The sequence below is a fragment of the Pelodiscus sinensis genome, chromosome 27 (genome assembly GCF_049634645.1).
Source record: "Pelodiscus sinensis isolate JC-2024 chromosome 27, ASM4963464v1, whole genome shotgun sequence".
NCBI lineage: Eukaryota > Metazoa > Chordata > Testudines > Trionychidae > Pelodiscus > Pelodiscus sinensis.
The window spans coordinates 16771518-16788610 of record NC_134737.1 but is presented as its reverse complement, the minus strand read 5'-3'; the positions used below and the strand labels follow the sequence as shown (position 1 = coordinate 16788610).

General features: G+C 47.4%; 2 protein-coding genes across 7 annotated transcripts in view; one reads left to right on the top strand and one right to left on the bottom strand.

Annotated features, from left to right (window-relative positions):
• Positions 1-5962, top strand: part of TBC1D22B (TBC1 domain family member 22B) — a 70663-nt gene extending 64701 nt beyond the window's left edge. For 2 of the 4 annotated variants that reach the window (XM_075910330.1, XM_075910331.1), the window contains 3 exons: positions 3179-3295; positions 4644-4762; positions 5427-5962. The gene's annotated coding sequence lies outside the window, so the exon portion shown is untranslated. The remainder of the gene's footprint in view (positions 1-3178; positions 3296-4643; positions 4763-5426) is intronic. The other 2 variants (XM_075910332.1, XM_075910329.1) reach the window with 1 other exon arrangement.
• The window catches only part of LMOD1 (leiomodin 1), a 40634-nt gene extending 27387 nt beyond the window's left edge, over positions 1-13247 (bottom strand). Inside the window, exon 1 of one of the 3 annotated variants that reach the window (XM_075910327.1) lies at positions 12808-13247. In XM_075910327.1, coding sequence (XP_075766442.1) covers positions 12808-13068 — 261 coding nt within the window. In that variant the 5' untranslated portion in view covers positions 13069-13247. Of the gene's footprint in view, positions 1-3608; positions 4649-12807 lie in introns of those variants that run through there. The other 2 variants (XM_006135734.4, XM_075910328.1) reach the window with 2 other exon arrangements.
• Positions 13248-17093: the final 3846 nt, after the last annotated feature.

Sequence of the window (17093 nt, the reverse complement as noted above, 5' to 3'; positions counted from 1 at the left end):
GGGATTTAAATATCCTGGGCTTCATTTGCATCTTGCCGGGCGCCGCCATTTTTAAATACCCGTTAATGCGGACTCCATGCCCGCGGTTACACGCGGCACGGAGTAGGTAGTTCAAATTATGCTTTCTAATTCGAACTACCGTTACTCCTCGTGGAACGAGGTGTAACAGTAGTTCGAATTAGAAATCCTGATTCGAACTACCTACTCCTTGCCGTGTGCAGCCGCGGGCACGGAGTCCGCATTAACGAGGATTTTAAAATGGTGGCGCACAGCAAGATGCAAATGAAGGTCAGAATATTTAAATCCCGGGCTTCATTTGCAACTCCGGTTGCCTACATTAACCACCCTAGTTCGAACTAGGGTGGTAGTGTAGACATACCCTAAGAGTGTTGTCTGGGAGGCGCTAGAGGAGAACTCCCATACAACCGTATTTATTGTTCTCTGTGCACTTTTCACACACAGAGAAAGATGCAGTCTCTGGCCAGATGAAAGCGTGGACTTGTGAGTGAGGCTGCGGATTTACAGGCCCTCTACATCTACAGTGCACTGTAGTTCGAAATAAAATATGTAATTTGAGCTATGCAAATGGGCTGCGTCTAGACTGGCATGATTTTGCGCGCATACTTTTAACAGAAAAGTTTTTCCGTTAAAAGTATTTGTGCAAGAGAGCGTCTATCCGTGCCAGTGTAGACGCTCTCTTGCGCAAGAAAGCTCTGATGGCCATTTTAACCATCGGACTTTCTTGCGCAAGAAATTAACGTTGCTGTCTACACTGGCCCTCTTGCGCAAGAATACTTGCACAAGAGGGCTTATCCCTGAGCGGGAGCGTCAGAGTATTTGCGCAAGAACCACTGATTTTGTACATTACACAGTCAGTGTTCTTGCGCAAATACTCGCGGCCAGTGTAGACAGGCGGCAAGATTTTGTGCAAAAGCAAGTGCTTTTGTGCAAAATCATGCCAGTCTAGACGCAGCCATGGAGTATTTGATTTCAATCTGATTTTGAAATAGCTTATCTCATAATTTTGAAATAACCCTCTATTCCGAAATGTCCCATACTCCTTGTGGAATGAGTTTTACAGGGACATTGGAATAGTCAGCCCGAAATAATGGGCTTGCTGCTATTTTGGGATATTCCGGTATCTCGAAGTAGTGCCACAGTGTAGACATAGCCTAAAAGAGAAACTAAAATTCCTCTCAAGTGTAAAAGTTAGGCAAAGCAGAGTCCTAGTCAGTCCATTGGCATGGAGGGTGGCGGAAGCACCAAGGGCTGTGCGGTTTCTGCTCTAACAGCAAATAGCCACAGAGGAGGCAGATATACCCCTCGGCTACATCTACACTGGCATGATTTTCCAGAAATGCTTTTAACGGAAAACTTTTCCGTTAAAAGCATTTTCGGAAAAGAGCGTCTAGATTGGCAGGATGCTTTTCCACAAAAGCACTTTTTGCGGAAAAGCGTCCGTGGCCAATCTAGACGCGCTTTTCCGCAAAAAAGCCCCGATCGCCATTTTCACTGCTGTCTACACTGGCCCTTTTGCGCAAAAGTCTTTAGGAAAAAGACTTTTGCCCGAACGGGAGCAGCATAGTATTTCCGCAAAAGCACTGACAATCTTACATGAGATCGTCAGTGCTTTTGCGGAAATTCAAGCGGCCAGTGTAGACAGCTGGCGAGTTTTTCCAGAAAAGCAGATAATTTTGCGGAAAAACTGGCCAGTCTAGACACAGCCCTAGGGAAAGATCCACAATGAGGCTCCTGGGCCTACCTGACATTTTAGGCCCTAAGTCCAACATTTAGACACTAAGCCTCAGCTGTCACCAAGCCTTGAAGGTGCCTAGTAGGGCTGCCAACTTTCTGATTGGAGAAAACGGATTGCCTTTCCCCGAGCTCTCCCCTTTGTTATTTGCTCTCCCCAATCTTGCTCACTCATTTTCACCAGGCTGGGCAGGGGCTGGGGTACTGGAGGGGGCAAGGGTGTAGGCTGTGGGATGGGGCTAAGAGGCTTGCGGTGTGGGAGGGGGATCAGGGCTGGGGGTGAGGCTGCGGGTGTTGGAGTGTACGAGGGGGCATCAGGCTGAGGGAAGGGGTTGGGGTGTGGAACAGGCACGGGCTCTGGGATGGGTGTTCAAGTCCCATGGTGAGATCAGAATTGAGGGGTTCAGGCTGCTGGAGGAGGCTCTGGGTTGGGGAAGGAGGTTGGGGTGCAGGTTCCAAGTAGTACTTATCCAGGCAGCACTCAGGAAGCAGCTGGCATGTCCCCCTGGCTTCTGAGCCAATGGGCGGCCAGGGGGCTCTGTGTGCTGCCCTTGCCTACAGGCACCGTCCCTGCAGCTCCCATTGGTCACGGCTCCTGACCAGTGGGAACTGTGGGTGCTGGCTGCTTCTGGTTGCTGCCTGGAGCTGGCCACTGCAGCCAACCAGACTTCTAGCGGCCCAGTCAAAAGCTGACCAGAGACCAGGCAGTCCAGTCAAAAGCTGGACACTTGGGAACCCTCAATCATGCCGATGTTTCTGCCAGTGAGGTTGTGCGTAGCTGCCCCAGTCTGGGGGTCTGAGTACCTGCCTCCTGCCCTCACCCCAACACTTGATCCAGTTCCTCAAGCCCCAAAACTAGAGAGACAGCACCCAGGAAACCAAAGCACAATTCCTGGCACTCCGCACCACTCTTCCCCCAGAGCTAAGCTCCCGGGTGTGCCATTGAATTCACCCGGTGGTTCCTGCACCAAGCCGATAGCTTGTGATTAAACGGGACCTTATTGTTTAGAAAGAGATCTCCAGCAGTGGAGAACCCATCCTGTTTCCCGAGGGATACTGTTCCCTCCCCAGCAAACATGTACACCACAGCTCCAGCCTGCTTCAGCTTCTAGCCATTGGATCTCGGACTGCCTTTATCGGTCTTGTTAAAAAGTTTTCTGCTATTAGAAAATTGCTGGGAGATCGCTGACCTAAATTTCACCTCAATGCCTCGTTTCCCCCCTCCCAAACATGGATCTCTGTGCATATCTGAGGTCCTGCTCAATGTTTCTAAAGAGAGGCATGTTTCTAAGGCTAAGGACTGAACAGGGAGATATTTTCACTCACTAGCAACAGGAAACAAAGGTTAATTAATGCATAACCAAGATGTGCACTTGGCTCCCCAGTGCACAGACACTCACTTCTATTTTGGGTTGTTTATAAACAGCTTCATGGTTACTCAAGTTTGCCCTTTTCACCTCGCTCCTCCAAGATTCAGCAGGCTTTTGGGGTGTCTGGAGCTAGTCCTCAGAAAAGAGAAATTATTTCAAGGGTTCCTTCCAGGGTAAGGCTGAAACTCTTTCTTTACAATACTACCCACTTCTGTGTATTTCGCCAGATCCAGGAAAACTGATCAGTTCTTCCCAGACAAGGGGTATGGCAAAGCTAGAATGGTCCACAGGTGCTTCAAAGAGTTCTCATGGTAAATATTAGTACTCTGCTGCGAAGAACCAAGAGGTGTGGGGGAGGAGGAGCAGGGGCAGCAGGAAGATTGCAATGTCTAGAATCCAAACCTCAGCTGGTAACTATCATTTTAGCCTAGCAGTCTGGTCAGTATCTCTTTAAAAGATGCATATTTGCAATAGCATAATTCTCACCACCGCTTGGGTTAGCGTGGCCAGCCTTCCTCTGATAATCCTCCTTAAAGGCACTGGAATGTTAAACAAAAGCAGGCAAGCGCTGGGAGGTGGAGTGCTGTGAACTCCCATGCTGCCTTGCAAAATTAGCTGCGTAGCAATAACGTCATGCAGCTCAAGGTTCTAACATGGAGCTAGAAAGAAAATTGCCTTGATATTTATTAGCCACGTCCCTTTTGCACAATGTTTTGGATCCAGGCATTTTCTATAGTTTAAGGAAGTAAAAAAAACCTGATCTTATTTCCAGTGAGTTGGAATCTCAGACTCTATAAACAGTCAAATCTTTAAGATGCTTTTACAGTCATTACCAGCAAAAGAAACTATATGCCCTTCTCTTGTTGGTCAGATTCTTCCTCACCCATGCTTTCAATTCTGTTTTCTGCCTGTACCATGTTTGCTTGATTTATTTCATCAAGAGCATGGGCTAGGGTGTTCAGAGAGTACAGGCAGGCTTGCAAACTACTAAGCAGAAAGCTAAGTGACCTCACCATTCCACAAAATGCAAGTGTAGCCTCAAATGTACAGCCAAAGATGATCATTATATAAAATCTATATATAAGGAAAGAGATTTGTGTAGTCACTTATTATTGCCATGGTATTAACTGATGACACAGAGAGCAAATCAGAAAGCTCCAAATATGTCTATTATGCGTAAGCGATAGAACAAAATTAAATAATCCTTGTAATTTTGCACGTGCTTCCTACCTTCTAAAGAATAAAAAAAGCGGCCTGCTTTTGATAGCTGCTAGGGCCACATGACTCATGTGGCCCAAACAAAGCAGAAGGCACAGAACTGCTAGTGATGGCACTTGGCATTTTACAGATGCCGATCTCTAGTTCCTAACAATGCCAAGGTGGAGGAAGGGGAAGGATATTTGTTCTTTCCCACCAGGGATGGAAATAGAGGAAGTAAGCTAGCTCCACAATATTCAGTTACTGCAGCACCAGATTTGCCAAAGAGTGTGACCAACAGCCAATATGCTTTGTCTTCCACAGCCTAAAGTTACTGAGGGCCAACGAAGAAAGACCCTGGCTCCATCATTCCTTCAAGCCACAGAGCAACTGACCTTGCAGTTCTTCACATCGCTTCTTACTGTGCTCGTCTTTTCTGAAAAGTGAGTCATTCCCACAGTCTTTTCCTCCCCCCATTCCAACACAAAGTCCTTCCCGCACCATACACACCAGGGATGTAAAGGACTGGTTAGTCGACTAACCGATAAGCAAATACTTATTGGATAGTCGACAGGATAGTTGACGAGTCACCCCCCCCCTTTACTGCCTTTATCAGATCGAGGCAGGAAGGGGCAGGGAGACTAGGGGGTACTTAAAAGCAGCAGCGCCACGTGGAGCCTGGGATCAGCTGGGGACTCAGCTGACCTTGGGCTCCACCCGGCGTTCCGCCTTTGCAATGTACAAGAGTCCCCAGCGGAGGCTCTTGTGCATTTCAAAGTGAAAGCACAGCATGGAGCCCGGGATCAGCGGGGCTTCCCACTGTCCCTGGGCTGCATGTGGCATTCCACTTTGAAATGCACAAGAGCCCCTAATGGGGCTCTTGTACATTGCAAAGGCGGAACGCGGAAGTGCCTATCGACTAGTCGAGTAGTCAATGGAAATTCCATCAACTACTTGACTAGCAAATTAATCGTTACTTAACGTCCCTAAGTACACTCCTGGTGTGAATTACTTTCCAAAGTTTCTAAAGTTTAACTTTAATGACAACATTCCTTGCTTTCTACTTTTCAAAAATTACCCTTTCTTTCCTCTTCCTTTATATTACAGATACTGTCTCATCCTAACTCCAGTTCAGTAGAGCCTGTGCAGATACAAAATTTGTATCTGCATCTACAAAAAAGATCTGCAGATATCCACATCCACTCCTGTGTGGATACCCACGAATATAAAGCTGATATTTAGGGTTGGTGTTATCTGTGAACAAAAACTATGTGCCATCACCAAAGATGTCAAATGCAAGAAGAAGCAGAAGGCTTTTTACAATCCATTAAGAACCAGAGCATCTCCTGCAATCTGATGATTTAGGTTTCCAAAGGACAGCCCCTTAAATGCTGACTATCAACTTGGACTATCTGCATGACACTGTGGAATGCTGACTGTCATAGACCCTTGATTCAGATATTATTCAACTAGAAAGCACCTCTGCGATCATCTAGTCTGACCTTCTGCATATACAGGCCAATGGGCTGAATTAATTCCTAACAGATCTTCTAGAAAAACATCCAGTTTTGATTTTTAAATTGAGAGTGATGGGAAACCCACCATAGCCCTAGGTAAATAAATTGTCACAATGGTTAATTACTCTCACTGAAAAATTTCTACCTTATTTCTGGTTTGAATGTCTAGCTTCACCTTCCAGTCACTGGATCTTGTTAGATCTGTGTCTACGAGACTGAAGAGCCCACTATCAAGAAATCGCTGTTCCCTGGTAGGTACCTAGGGCAGGATCCTCAAAGGAACTTAGGCACTGGAATGTGTAACTCCGAGGTGCCCAGCATAGAATCTTCAGCCCTGAGTTAGATGTCCAGGCTCCCGATATCAGTGAGGAGAGAAGCCAACAAACTGCCTAAGCTGGCCAGAAGTGAAGTGCATGCAAAAAGCCATCCTGTTATAGACCTGGGTTCAAGTCCCTTCTCCAAGGCTGTGTCTAGACTACATCCCTCTTTCGAAAGAGGGATGTAAATTAGACACTTTGAAATTGCAAATGAAGCAGGGATTTAAATATTCATTTGCATAATCGCGTCATGGCGCCCCATTTTGAAAGTAAAACCGCAGTCTAGACCAAGGTGTACAGGATCTTTCAAAAAAGCCTGCCGTTTTCAAAAGAACTGCATCTAGACGGCGGTTTTACTTTCGAAATGGCGCTTTTTCGAAAGAGCGCCATGATGCAATTTTGCAAATGAAGCGCAGGATATTTAAATCCCTGTTTCATTTGCACTTTCAAGGTGCCTCATTTACATCCCTCCGCTGACAGCGGGTTGTAGTCTAGACACAATGCAAGTGAGGTAGAACAGTCTCCCCCAGCCCCGCTGAGTGCCCTGACCACTAGCCTGAGATGCACACACAGGGGCAGCAGTGCTTAAGGTGGATGTAGGCACCTGAGGACCTTTGTCACTGTAGACCTTGGAGTCTGATCAAGTTACCCTTTTGTTAAGACAAACAGAGCAAGGCAGGATTCTAACCCTTCTCACTCAGAGCAAGGCAGGACTCTAACCCTTTCATCACTGTCATAACTCTTCTTGGAGCCCTCTCCAATGTATCAACATCCTGCTTGAACTGTGGGCTCCTGATCTGGACACAGGATTCCAGGAGCAGTTGCTCCAGCCTCAAACACAGAGGCAACATAACCTCCTGTGACGTAGTGTTGGTACCTTGCTGATTGCTATGCTGGGGCTGTGGGTGACCCCCACTGGTGGCTGTCTGTAGCACGGCCCAGCAGGACAGAGAAGGAGTCACTAGGCAAGGGGCTCCCAACCTGTTCGACCAGTTGCCTCCCAGGGAGAGAAACAAAGGAAGGAGGGGAGGGGAGGCCAGCCCATGGCTGGGGGGCAGGGCTGGAGGGGACTTTTTAGTTGCTGTCTGGGATGATGGAGGAAGCAGCCTAAGCAAGGGGCTGGGATTTAGGGGCCCAGTCTCCCCCATCTCAAGGGGGGCTGAGGCATCCTAGGCCTGCCCTGGAACCAGATTCCATCTGTGCTGGGCTGTGTCCTGGAGATGCAATAAACTCCCTTTATTCTACTGGCTGGCGGAGCCTGTTCGTGCCACTACGGGGGTTCAGGAGGTGGGGGAACCCCGACAACCCTCCCTACCAGGATTCTGTTCCTTACCAACCTTTTGTTTTATGGTAGCAGGAATTCTTCATTCAGCCTGGTTTACATTACAAAGAACACATCTCCCATTGGAAGCCAGCCAGCCAGCGAGAGAATAAATTTGTACCTGTGGTACTAAAGTGAACTCTATTTTGCAGCCTTAGAATCTAGATGGGGAGTTGTAAAGTCCCGGCTCTGAGAGTGGGCAGAAGTCCTTTGGCCCACACAGAATATCCTATATAGACACTGTGGAAGTCAGTGAGGGCATGTCTACACAGCAGTGCTAATGCCAAAATAAGCGACGCAACTTGAGCTAAGTCAGTTGCGGAGCATAAGTCGTAATAGCTTATTTCAGCTTTTGGCGCTGTCTGCACAGCAGGGAGTCCAAAGTAGAGCACTCTTCCTTTGACTTTCCTTACAGGGTTACGGGAGTTGGAGGAAGAAATCCTCCAGCTTGACACTGTCGAAATAACTTCCTGTTGTGTAGACGCAGACTGTTACTTCAGAATAACGTCAGTTATTCCAAAACAATGCTGCTGCGTAGACGTAGCCAGAGTACCCTGCTCTCACAGCCAGAGAAATCCTGCCACAGGATGTAACCCACGTCGGGCAGAAATATTTCATTTTTTGTTTAGGTATCAGATATCTCATTTGTTCATTCTAAATCTGCAGTTTTCTTCCCCTTAATATTCTGGCAGCATCCAGAGGCCACAACCAGCATGGAAGCTTTATGAAAACAAATGCTATACAAGTACGTAAGAAGACAGTTCCTGGCTCAATGACTTTACAGTCTAATTTAGGGCTACATTACTCTGCTGTGAGCTCGCAGATTCAAGGTGTTCCTAGGTAAACTGGAGTAGATAAGAAATTAGGGTTAATACGGACTGTTAAAATGAGTGTGTCACATAACCCTTTACTATTCTTACATGGTTTATATTCTGCAGTCCTGTTGTTTAACACCTAATACAGGTGGGCTGGGACATGGAAGCTTGCAGACACATCGGGGGGTCTAAATTTCACACTTTTGGGTGCTGATCCAGTTTGCCATAGCAAAAAATAAACACAAAAATGTGCAGAGAATGGCAAATATGAGCCAACCTTTCCCCACCCACCCAACACTAAAGCCAGTTCTCGGCATCTCTTTTCCAGAGGCTTACAAAGGTTGCAGAGAAATGGAACTGGCTTCCATCAAAGCTGCATACTTGTATGGGAGGCACATGACACGAGCAAGCCATTGAAAGAGAGAAATTCAGAGTCCCTGAGAAACTGATGAGATTCTCCAGGTAGAGAGGAAAAGAAAAGTGAATAGAAAGGAAGTTATAATGAATCCAACCCCACCGAAGAGTGAATGCCAGCTGAGCTATAGTCACAGTAAAAAATCACAAGCCAGCTGGCTAAGTGCATTGCAGCCCGTATTCCCTGGAAGTTGGCATTTGTGCGGCCACTCAGGAGATTCAAATGCTGCCCGGTTGAATTAGTGGAACACCCACACATAGATTTTTTGTTTCTACTATTGGTGCACATACAAATGTGTTCTGCACATAGATGGAAGACTGGAAAAGATTAGCGGGAACCTTGGCTTCAGCACCTGCTTCTGACACCTCCCATCTTTTCTGCTAGTCCAAGAAATCTTGCAAATATTTAGAGTCATAGAGTCAAAGACTCCTAGGACTGGAAGGGACCTCGAGGAGTCATCAAGTCCAGTCCGCTCCCTCACAGCAAGATCAGGCGGTCAGCAGTGTACAGCATGCATGTCATAAGTGGCACGTGAGCTGATTTTCAGTGGCACACTGGGCGGGAGCTCAGTCCCACCCTTCCCCTGTGCAGCCGCTGGAGAGCTCTCTCTTCCCCGCAGAAGGTTAGGCTGCAGTGGAAGGAGGCAACACTGGGGCTGAGGCTCCTGAGAGGCACCTCTGGGTCCGGCCTGAGACACGTTGCCACAGCAGCATCACCTCTAGCTTCTGACTGCCCCAGAGGTGCCACAGGTCCATGACTGGCCCAGGATTGTGTGGTTGCAGCAGCAGCGCCTCCCTTGTGGCCATGGCAGCCAGGCCTCCAGCCTCAGGGGCCAGCCCCAGACTGCGTGGCCGTGGCAGTGGGGCCTCCAGCCTCATGCCCAGACCTACACACCCCAATCTCCCTCCCTTACTCCTCTCCACCCTGCCACGACCCTACACCCCAGCTTGCTCTGACACCCTCCTTTGTTCCTGCACCCTCCCTCCCAGCCAAACATCCTACCACCATCCTGCTCCTGCTCCTGCTCCTGCTCCCTCCACCTGGCCACACACCCTACTCCCAACCTGCTTCTGTGCCCCACTTCCCTCCCAGATCCTGCACCTCATCCCTATCCTACTTGCTGGCAGCCCTATCTTGCACACTGGACCCTGCATTTTTGTCCCTACCCCAGAGCCTAAGGGGGTCCATAAAAATCCATTTGGCCTATGGGAAACCCTGAACCTCAGGCCTCACTGTCCCTTCCCCTCATCCTGTGAGGCTGGAGCACCGGAGGAGTGAGGTGTCTCACTTGGGGGCCACGTTAGTGGGGATTGGGTTTTTTTGGAGGCGTTTTTTTGCTTCTCACTTGTGTGGTCCCCAACTGATTTTTTTGTGGGTCAGTGACCTTTGACCCATGCCATCAATAAAACATTGAAACCTTTTATGTTGGACAGAATATTTTACTTTATTTAAAATGAAGTTTGATAAACTAATATGAGAAAGTTAAAACACTTAATCTGTTTAAATTAAACCGTTCTCCCTAGCTGCAGCTGGTTCAGAAAATATGGTCACTGTACGCAGCCTGCCCCTGCTCTGCACCACCTTCCCGAGCACACAGACCTGTGAATAAGTTAAATCTTGGCACGCCACTTCAGAAAGGTTACTGACCCCTGAACTAAACGATCATCCCTAACAGATGTTTGTCTAACCTGCTCTTAAATATCTCTAATGCTGGAGATTCCACAACCCCCCCTAGGCAATTTATTCCAGTGTTTACCCACCCTGACAGGTAAGAAGTTTTTCCTAATGTCCAACTTACACTTCCCTTGCTGCAATTTAAGCCCAATATTTCTTATCCTATCCTCAGAGGCCAAGGAGAACAGTTTTTCTCCCTCTTCCTTGTAACACCTCTTTAGATACTTGAAATCTGCTGTTATGTCCCCTCTCAGACTTTCTTTTCCAAACTAAACAAACCCAGTTCTTTCAGTCTTCCCTCATAGGTTATGTTTTCTAGGCCTTTAACCAGTTTTGTTGCTCTTCTCTTGAACCCTTTCCAATTTCTCCACATCTTTCTTGAAATGTGGTCCCCAGAATGAATATGGCAAACTGGAATAGCAAGACGCATAAACCTGTAGGGGAAAATTTTCTTCCTGGACATTAAAGTATCCATTCTTTTATCACCCTATTACAGAGGGAAGCAGCCAGATTGGAGTTCATTTACAAGTTCAAAACTATCAAATTAGGCTTGAATAAAAATCTTAACCGATTAAGGCACTACAAAGGTATTTGCCCATCTTTAATACTCGCATTTCCACATTAAATGCTATGAATGAGACACATCTAGCCTGACTTAATAAGCTTCATTAACACTGGCCCTACAATTGCCAGGTAACTGCTTTTGCTGTTATATAGACCCCAGATTCTGAACTTACCATTCCAACTATCTGATGGCTATCAACTATCTCCAGCTATCAAGAACGATGGTTTTGCCCACAAAACCTCATGACTTAATAAATGTGTTAGTCTCCAAGGTGCCACAGAGCAGTGTGTTGTTTTGAAAAGACCGGGGTAATTAAACTCTCCAAAACCAGAGTGCGCACATGTGGAGAAACACACAACTGAGCATTGCTTTACGATACTAAAGCAGGGAGGGGTAACCTACTGTCTGGCCAGCACCTTGCCTTGTCTGGCCCCCAAGGCTCAGGGCTCCCTGCCAAGGGGTGAGCCGCGCTAGGGCTCCAACCACACAGGGGCACCAAAGCTGGCACCAGGTCTCTAGCCGTGTGGCGGGCTGAGCGTGAGGGATAGGCACTCCCCTGCGTGGCTGGGGTGCCAGCACTGATTTGCCCATTGTGAGAGGGAGCCCCAAGCCTCACAGGCCAGATCAAGGCAAGCCTCATGCTGCATCCAGCGCACAGACCTTGTCTGGCGGGGGAGGAAGAGGCTCTGGGAACAGCAGCACAGGGAAGCTCTGTCTCTGTGCTTACTTGTAGGCTCCCATTGGCTGGTAATGGCGGCCCATAGGAGTAGCTGGGGTGGTGCCTGTAAGCATAGGGTGGTGTGTAACCACCTGTGGCCACTGGGAGCTGTGCTAGATAGGCCCCCAATCCTCTGCCTCCTCCCATCCAGACCCTGCACCCCAATTCCCAGCCCACTGCTGCACCCTACTTCCTGCCCAGCCCACTCCTGCACCTTATCTTTGATCTAGACCCTGCACCCCCACCCTGCTCCTCAATAGGGCTGCCAGATGGTTTCAACAAAACAACCGGACACACTTGACATGACATCACAATCTACATTGCATCTGAGTTAGAAAATACCGGGCGTTTCTATTTCCTCAGTTTGTTTCCTGAACAGAAAGCTCAAATACTGGACTGTTCAGTTCAAAACCGGACACCTGGAACCCTACTCCTCAACAGCCCCCCCCCCCCCCCACACACACACTGAATCCCTCGTTTTGGCCCCGCCCCAGAGCCTAGAGGGGACCTCACAAAAACTACTAAACCCATGGCCCCCAGAAAATGTAATCTGGACCTGGGCATAAGCCCTGAGCCTCGGTGCCTCCTCCCAGTGCTAAAGCGCAAGAGGAGTGAGGTGTCTTTTTTTCTGCTTCTCAGTTGGGAGCCACATCTATGGGAGTGTTTTTTCCCTTCTGCTTCTCACTTTAGAGTGAGGTTTTGTTTTTGTTTCTCACTGATCTTTTGTGGGTCACTCACCCGTGACCCAAAAAAGGTTCCCCAGCCTGCACCAAAATCTTGAGGTGTGTTCTGTTGAGAAAAGCTGCCTCCCACAGAAGCCTTGCCAAGCAATGTTAGCCTTGCATTCACTATCAGCGTCAAACAGAATACAAGTCCAGGTGGTAGCAATGGCGTCTAACTTCTGAATAAAGTTGGGATTTCAAGAATTTCCCTGACCCTGTTCCTAAAGCATCTGATCTGAATACCCTGCATAGGAAAGAGTGCTGTTTAGATTTCTCAGCAGCCAGCCATGAAGCATGTCTGCTCACTTTCCCACACACCAGTTGCTCCTAAATATTAGTTTCCCTTCTGTATCCTAAGCTAGCCTGATGGCGTTCTCTCCAAGTGTCCCTATGTGCAGCACCAATACTGGCAAATAAGACTTACGTCCACTGACAGTTCCCTCTGAATAAGTTTCTTGGACTCCTTTTCACAATAGTTGAGCATTGCTTCTCGGTTGAACAAGCCAGTCGACTGCTTGTCAGTTTGGTTTCTTTGCCTGAGTCCCACAGGGATATTCCCATCTGGATCAGCCACATCCAACTCCTTTTCCAGCTCTTCCATCTCCTCTGGAGATAAAGTAGCTAATAAGCTATCAATATCTGGATCTTCACTGACTTGCCTTCGGTATTTTGCTACCCTGGACATCTTGGCAGTGGAGAAGAAGCACAGCTGTGACGCTACGCAAAGTCAAAGAGTGGAGGAAAATCACTGAAATAATAGATCAGAAGCTACTGCTTCCTCCTCCCTTTCAGGTGCTGAAGTGTTAAACCTAAGCAGCTCTAACTTACTACAGCTCAGGATAAATTGGTTATCAAGGGAGGACCTGAGCTGGTACAGCAGCTGGCCAATTACAGTTAGCAGCAGCGCAGCGTGGATCAGGAAAACCAACCACGAAAGGCAGGAGGTGGGGCTTCTCTGTATCAGAAGAGTTTGAAACCTGAGGACATTCCAGGGAATCTGGAAGAGCTTCATGACCAAATTTAGTACTCAACATTTAGCCTTTTAAAGGCAATGGGACAACACAGTGAGAAAACATACAAAAATGCATAAGCTGCTAGGCTGGGGCTTTGAAACCAGGGAGGAAAGAAGAATCCAGAGCTGTGGATTTCTAGGATGTGTCCATATGGAAAGACATTAAAGCTAACTGTAACACTTCTTTTGCTTTCCCATCACAGGGTTGAAAGGTGTAGCTGGAGCTCACATTCGGTTAATTCCTAGCTTTCTGCTGAATTTGATATCAGTATGCAAGAGACCATCCTATACCTGCACAGCATTTAGGAAAACGTTCATTTTCAGAAAATATTCCCTATATATATTTACAGTTCCCTGAAATCTCGTTGGCTATGTCTACACTCGTGCAATCTCGCGCCAGAGCTATGCAAATGAGGCTAAGTGTGGAATATTGCCGAGCCTCATTTGCATATCTAATGAGCTGCCATTTTTGCGGACGAGGCTCTTGCGCAAGAAGGAGCTGTCTACACTGCCCCTTCGTGTGCAAGAAAAACCCTCTTGTGCAATGCTGTTACGCTGATTATTTTCAGGAATAAGGGCCTTGCGCAAGAGGGGTTTTCTTGCGCACGAAGGGGCAGTGTAGGCAGCTCCTTCTGGCGCAAGAGCCTCTTCTGCAAAAATGACAGCTCATTAGATAGCAAATGAGGCTCGGTGATATTCCACGCTTAGTCTCATATGCACAGCTCTGGCGCAAGATCGCGCCAGTGTAGACATAGCCTCACAGTCTCTCTTCCGTTAAAAAAAAACCTACATAGTTTTATTTGGAGGCCTCTATCAGGGGCGGATATAGAGCAGGGCGAGCAGGGCGGCCGCCCCGGGTCCTGCACTTCAAGAAGCCCCGCGCATGCACCATGGTGCCACCGCGCATGCATGTGGCAAAAGGGGGCCCCGCGAAAATGTGCTGCCCTGGGCCCCGTGAAATGGTCACCCGCCCCTGGCCTCTCTAATTCTCTTCTCCCAAAAAAACCCCATGAGTACATTGGATATTTTAAGCTACTTTAAAAAAACAACTACAGATGAATTTTGCCTGTTTGGTACGTGTGTAGGGTGGGTGAACAACAGCAGATGTCAGAGAGTCCGAGAAACCCACCTTGTTTTGAAATCTCTTTCTGAATGTGGTACATGGCCAGCTCTGCATCATTTAGATGACTGGAAGTTCACAGAGCTATCAAAAGTCAACAGTTTTATATTCAATCATCTTGGCTCTTAATCCTATTTTTATTTTATGGAAGTAATAGCATAGCTCTAAGTGACCTATCTCCTATATAATATGTCACAGTGAATACTTGGTGTATTAAAATATCTGTTCTCAAGATAATCTGCATTTCTGACCCCTTTGTGACTCCCTTGATGACACTCAGATCTCTATCTGTCCCTTTTTTCAGCACAGAGACCCACAACTCTCTCACTTTAGACCTGCAATATTCCTCAGTTCTTTCAATATAAGTTGAACCTCTCTAGTTCAGCACTCTTTGGTCAGGCAACATCTGTGGTCCGGCATGATTTTAGTTAGCCGGATGTCTACTTACTATGGGTGTGGCCAAATCTCCTGTAGTCCCATAAAGTTTGTTTACAGCCTCTAGGCCTAGCTCTCAGTGTTCTGTGCTGTTATTTAGCTCTAACTTACCCCTAAATGTCTTCTAAGAGCCCAGCATGTAGTGAATGTGTCGGTAATGCTACTAGACAACACTGACCTCCCATGGTCTGGCAAATTCTCTGGTTTGGGCAACTGGCAGGTGCTGAGATTGTTGGAGTAATGAGGTTCAAGCTGTAGTACATTTCTCTCCAGGGTAGTGACAGGGTTAATTAGTGACCAGAAAGCAAAGTACTACTTACTCATAACAAAACCGTTACAGAGAAAAAATAAGCAGCTTCTACATAAACTAGTTTACCTAGTGTCACCAAAGTATTTCATGCCTCTCTGACAGTCTCTTGTTCAATTTTGGATCCAGGAGGCCTAGTGATCTTTCTTCCAGATCGAGGCTGTCTCTTGGGACAGTTTGTTGTTTTTTGTTTGCCAGGCCTCTTTCACCAGTTCAAACCAGTCTACACAATTTCCTCTGGGGTGACAATTCCAGACTTGTTACTATTTGAGGAGGTATTGAAGTGTGTTGAGCACTTCAGATATATGGGTAGGATAACTAGAAGGGTTAATAAACATAACACAGAGTGCGTCTACACTGAACCGTTATTTCAAGATAACTAGTGTTATTTTGAAATAACAATGTGAGTGTCTACACAGTCATTCAGTTATTTCGAAATAACGGGCAGCTTATTCCGAAATCTGTAACCCTCACTCTATGAGGAATAACGCCTCTTTCAAAAAAAGGCCTGTGTAGACGCTCCACTGCTGCTATTTTGAAATAGCCCTTCACCTGGGCCATTCTGAGTTTTTTCTCCCCAGCGCCTCCTGCGGCTCTAAATCAAGATAGCACATCTGCATTAGGGAAGCTGGCCTGGGACTCATTTAGAGTCCCCACCAACCACTGAAGGTGCTAACAGCTCTCTGAGCGGTATCTTTCCTGTCTCAGCAATCTAGCTATTGACTTTGATCAGGATGGCGGTCGGTTTCTAGCAGAGTGCCCAAGGTTTGGTTCTAGGACCGGTTTTGTTCAATATCTTTATGAATGACCTGGATGAGGGGATGGATTGCACCCTCAGCAAGTTTGTGGATGACACTAAGCTGGGGGGAGAGGTAGATACACTTGAGGGCAGAGATAGGGTCCAGAGTGACTTAGACAAATTGGAGGATTGGGCCACAATAAATCTGATGAGGTTCAATAAGGACAAGTGTAGAGTCCTGCACTTGGGACGGAAGAATCCCAAGCATTGGTACAGGCTGGGGATCAACCAGCTAAGTAGCAGTTCTGCAGAAAAGGACCTGGGGGTTACAGTGGATGAGAAGCTGGATATGAGTCAATAGTGTGTCCTTGTAGCCAAGAAAGCTAATGGCATATTAGGATGCATTAGGAGGAGCATTGCCAGCAGATCCAGAGATGTCATCATTCCCCTTTATTCGGCTCTGGTGAGGCCACATCTGGAGTATTGTGTCAAGTTCTGGGCCCCCCACTTCAAAAAGGATGTGGACACATTAGAGAGGGTCCAGCAGAGGGCAAACAAAATGATTAGGGGGCTGGAGCATATGACCTATAAGGAGAGGCGGAGGGACTTGGGTCTTTTTAGTCTGCAGAAGCGAAGAGTGAGGGGGGATTTGATAGCAGCCTTCAACTTCCTGAAGGGAGGTTCCAAAGAGGATGGATAGAGGCTGGTCTCAGTAGTGACAGGTGGCAGAACAAGGAGCAATGGTCTCAAGTTACAGTGGAGGAGGTCTAGATTGGATATTAGGAAAAACTATTTCACTAGGGCTGTGTCTAGACTACATGGCTCCATTGATGGAGCCATGTAGATGAGGGTTGTAGGCAAAGGGAAATGAAGCCGCGATTTAAATAATTGCGGCTTCATTTAAATTTACATGGCTACCGTGCTGAGCCGACAAACAGCTGACCAGCTGTTTGTCGGCTCCGCACACTAGTCTGGACGCTCCGTGCCGACCTGAAAGCCTTTTATCAACCTCCCCGTTATGCCTCATAGGATGAGGTTTACCGGGGATGTCAATAAAAGGCTTTCATGTCGGCAGGGGAGCATCCAGACTAGCGTGT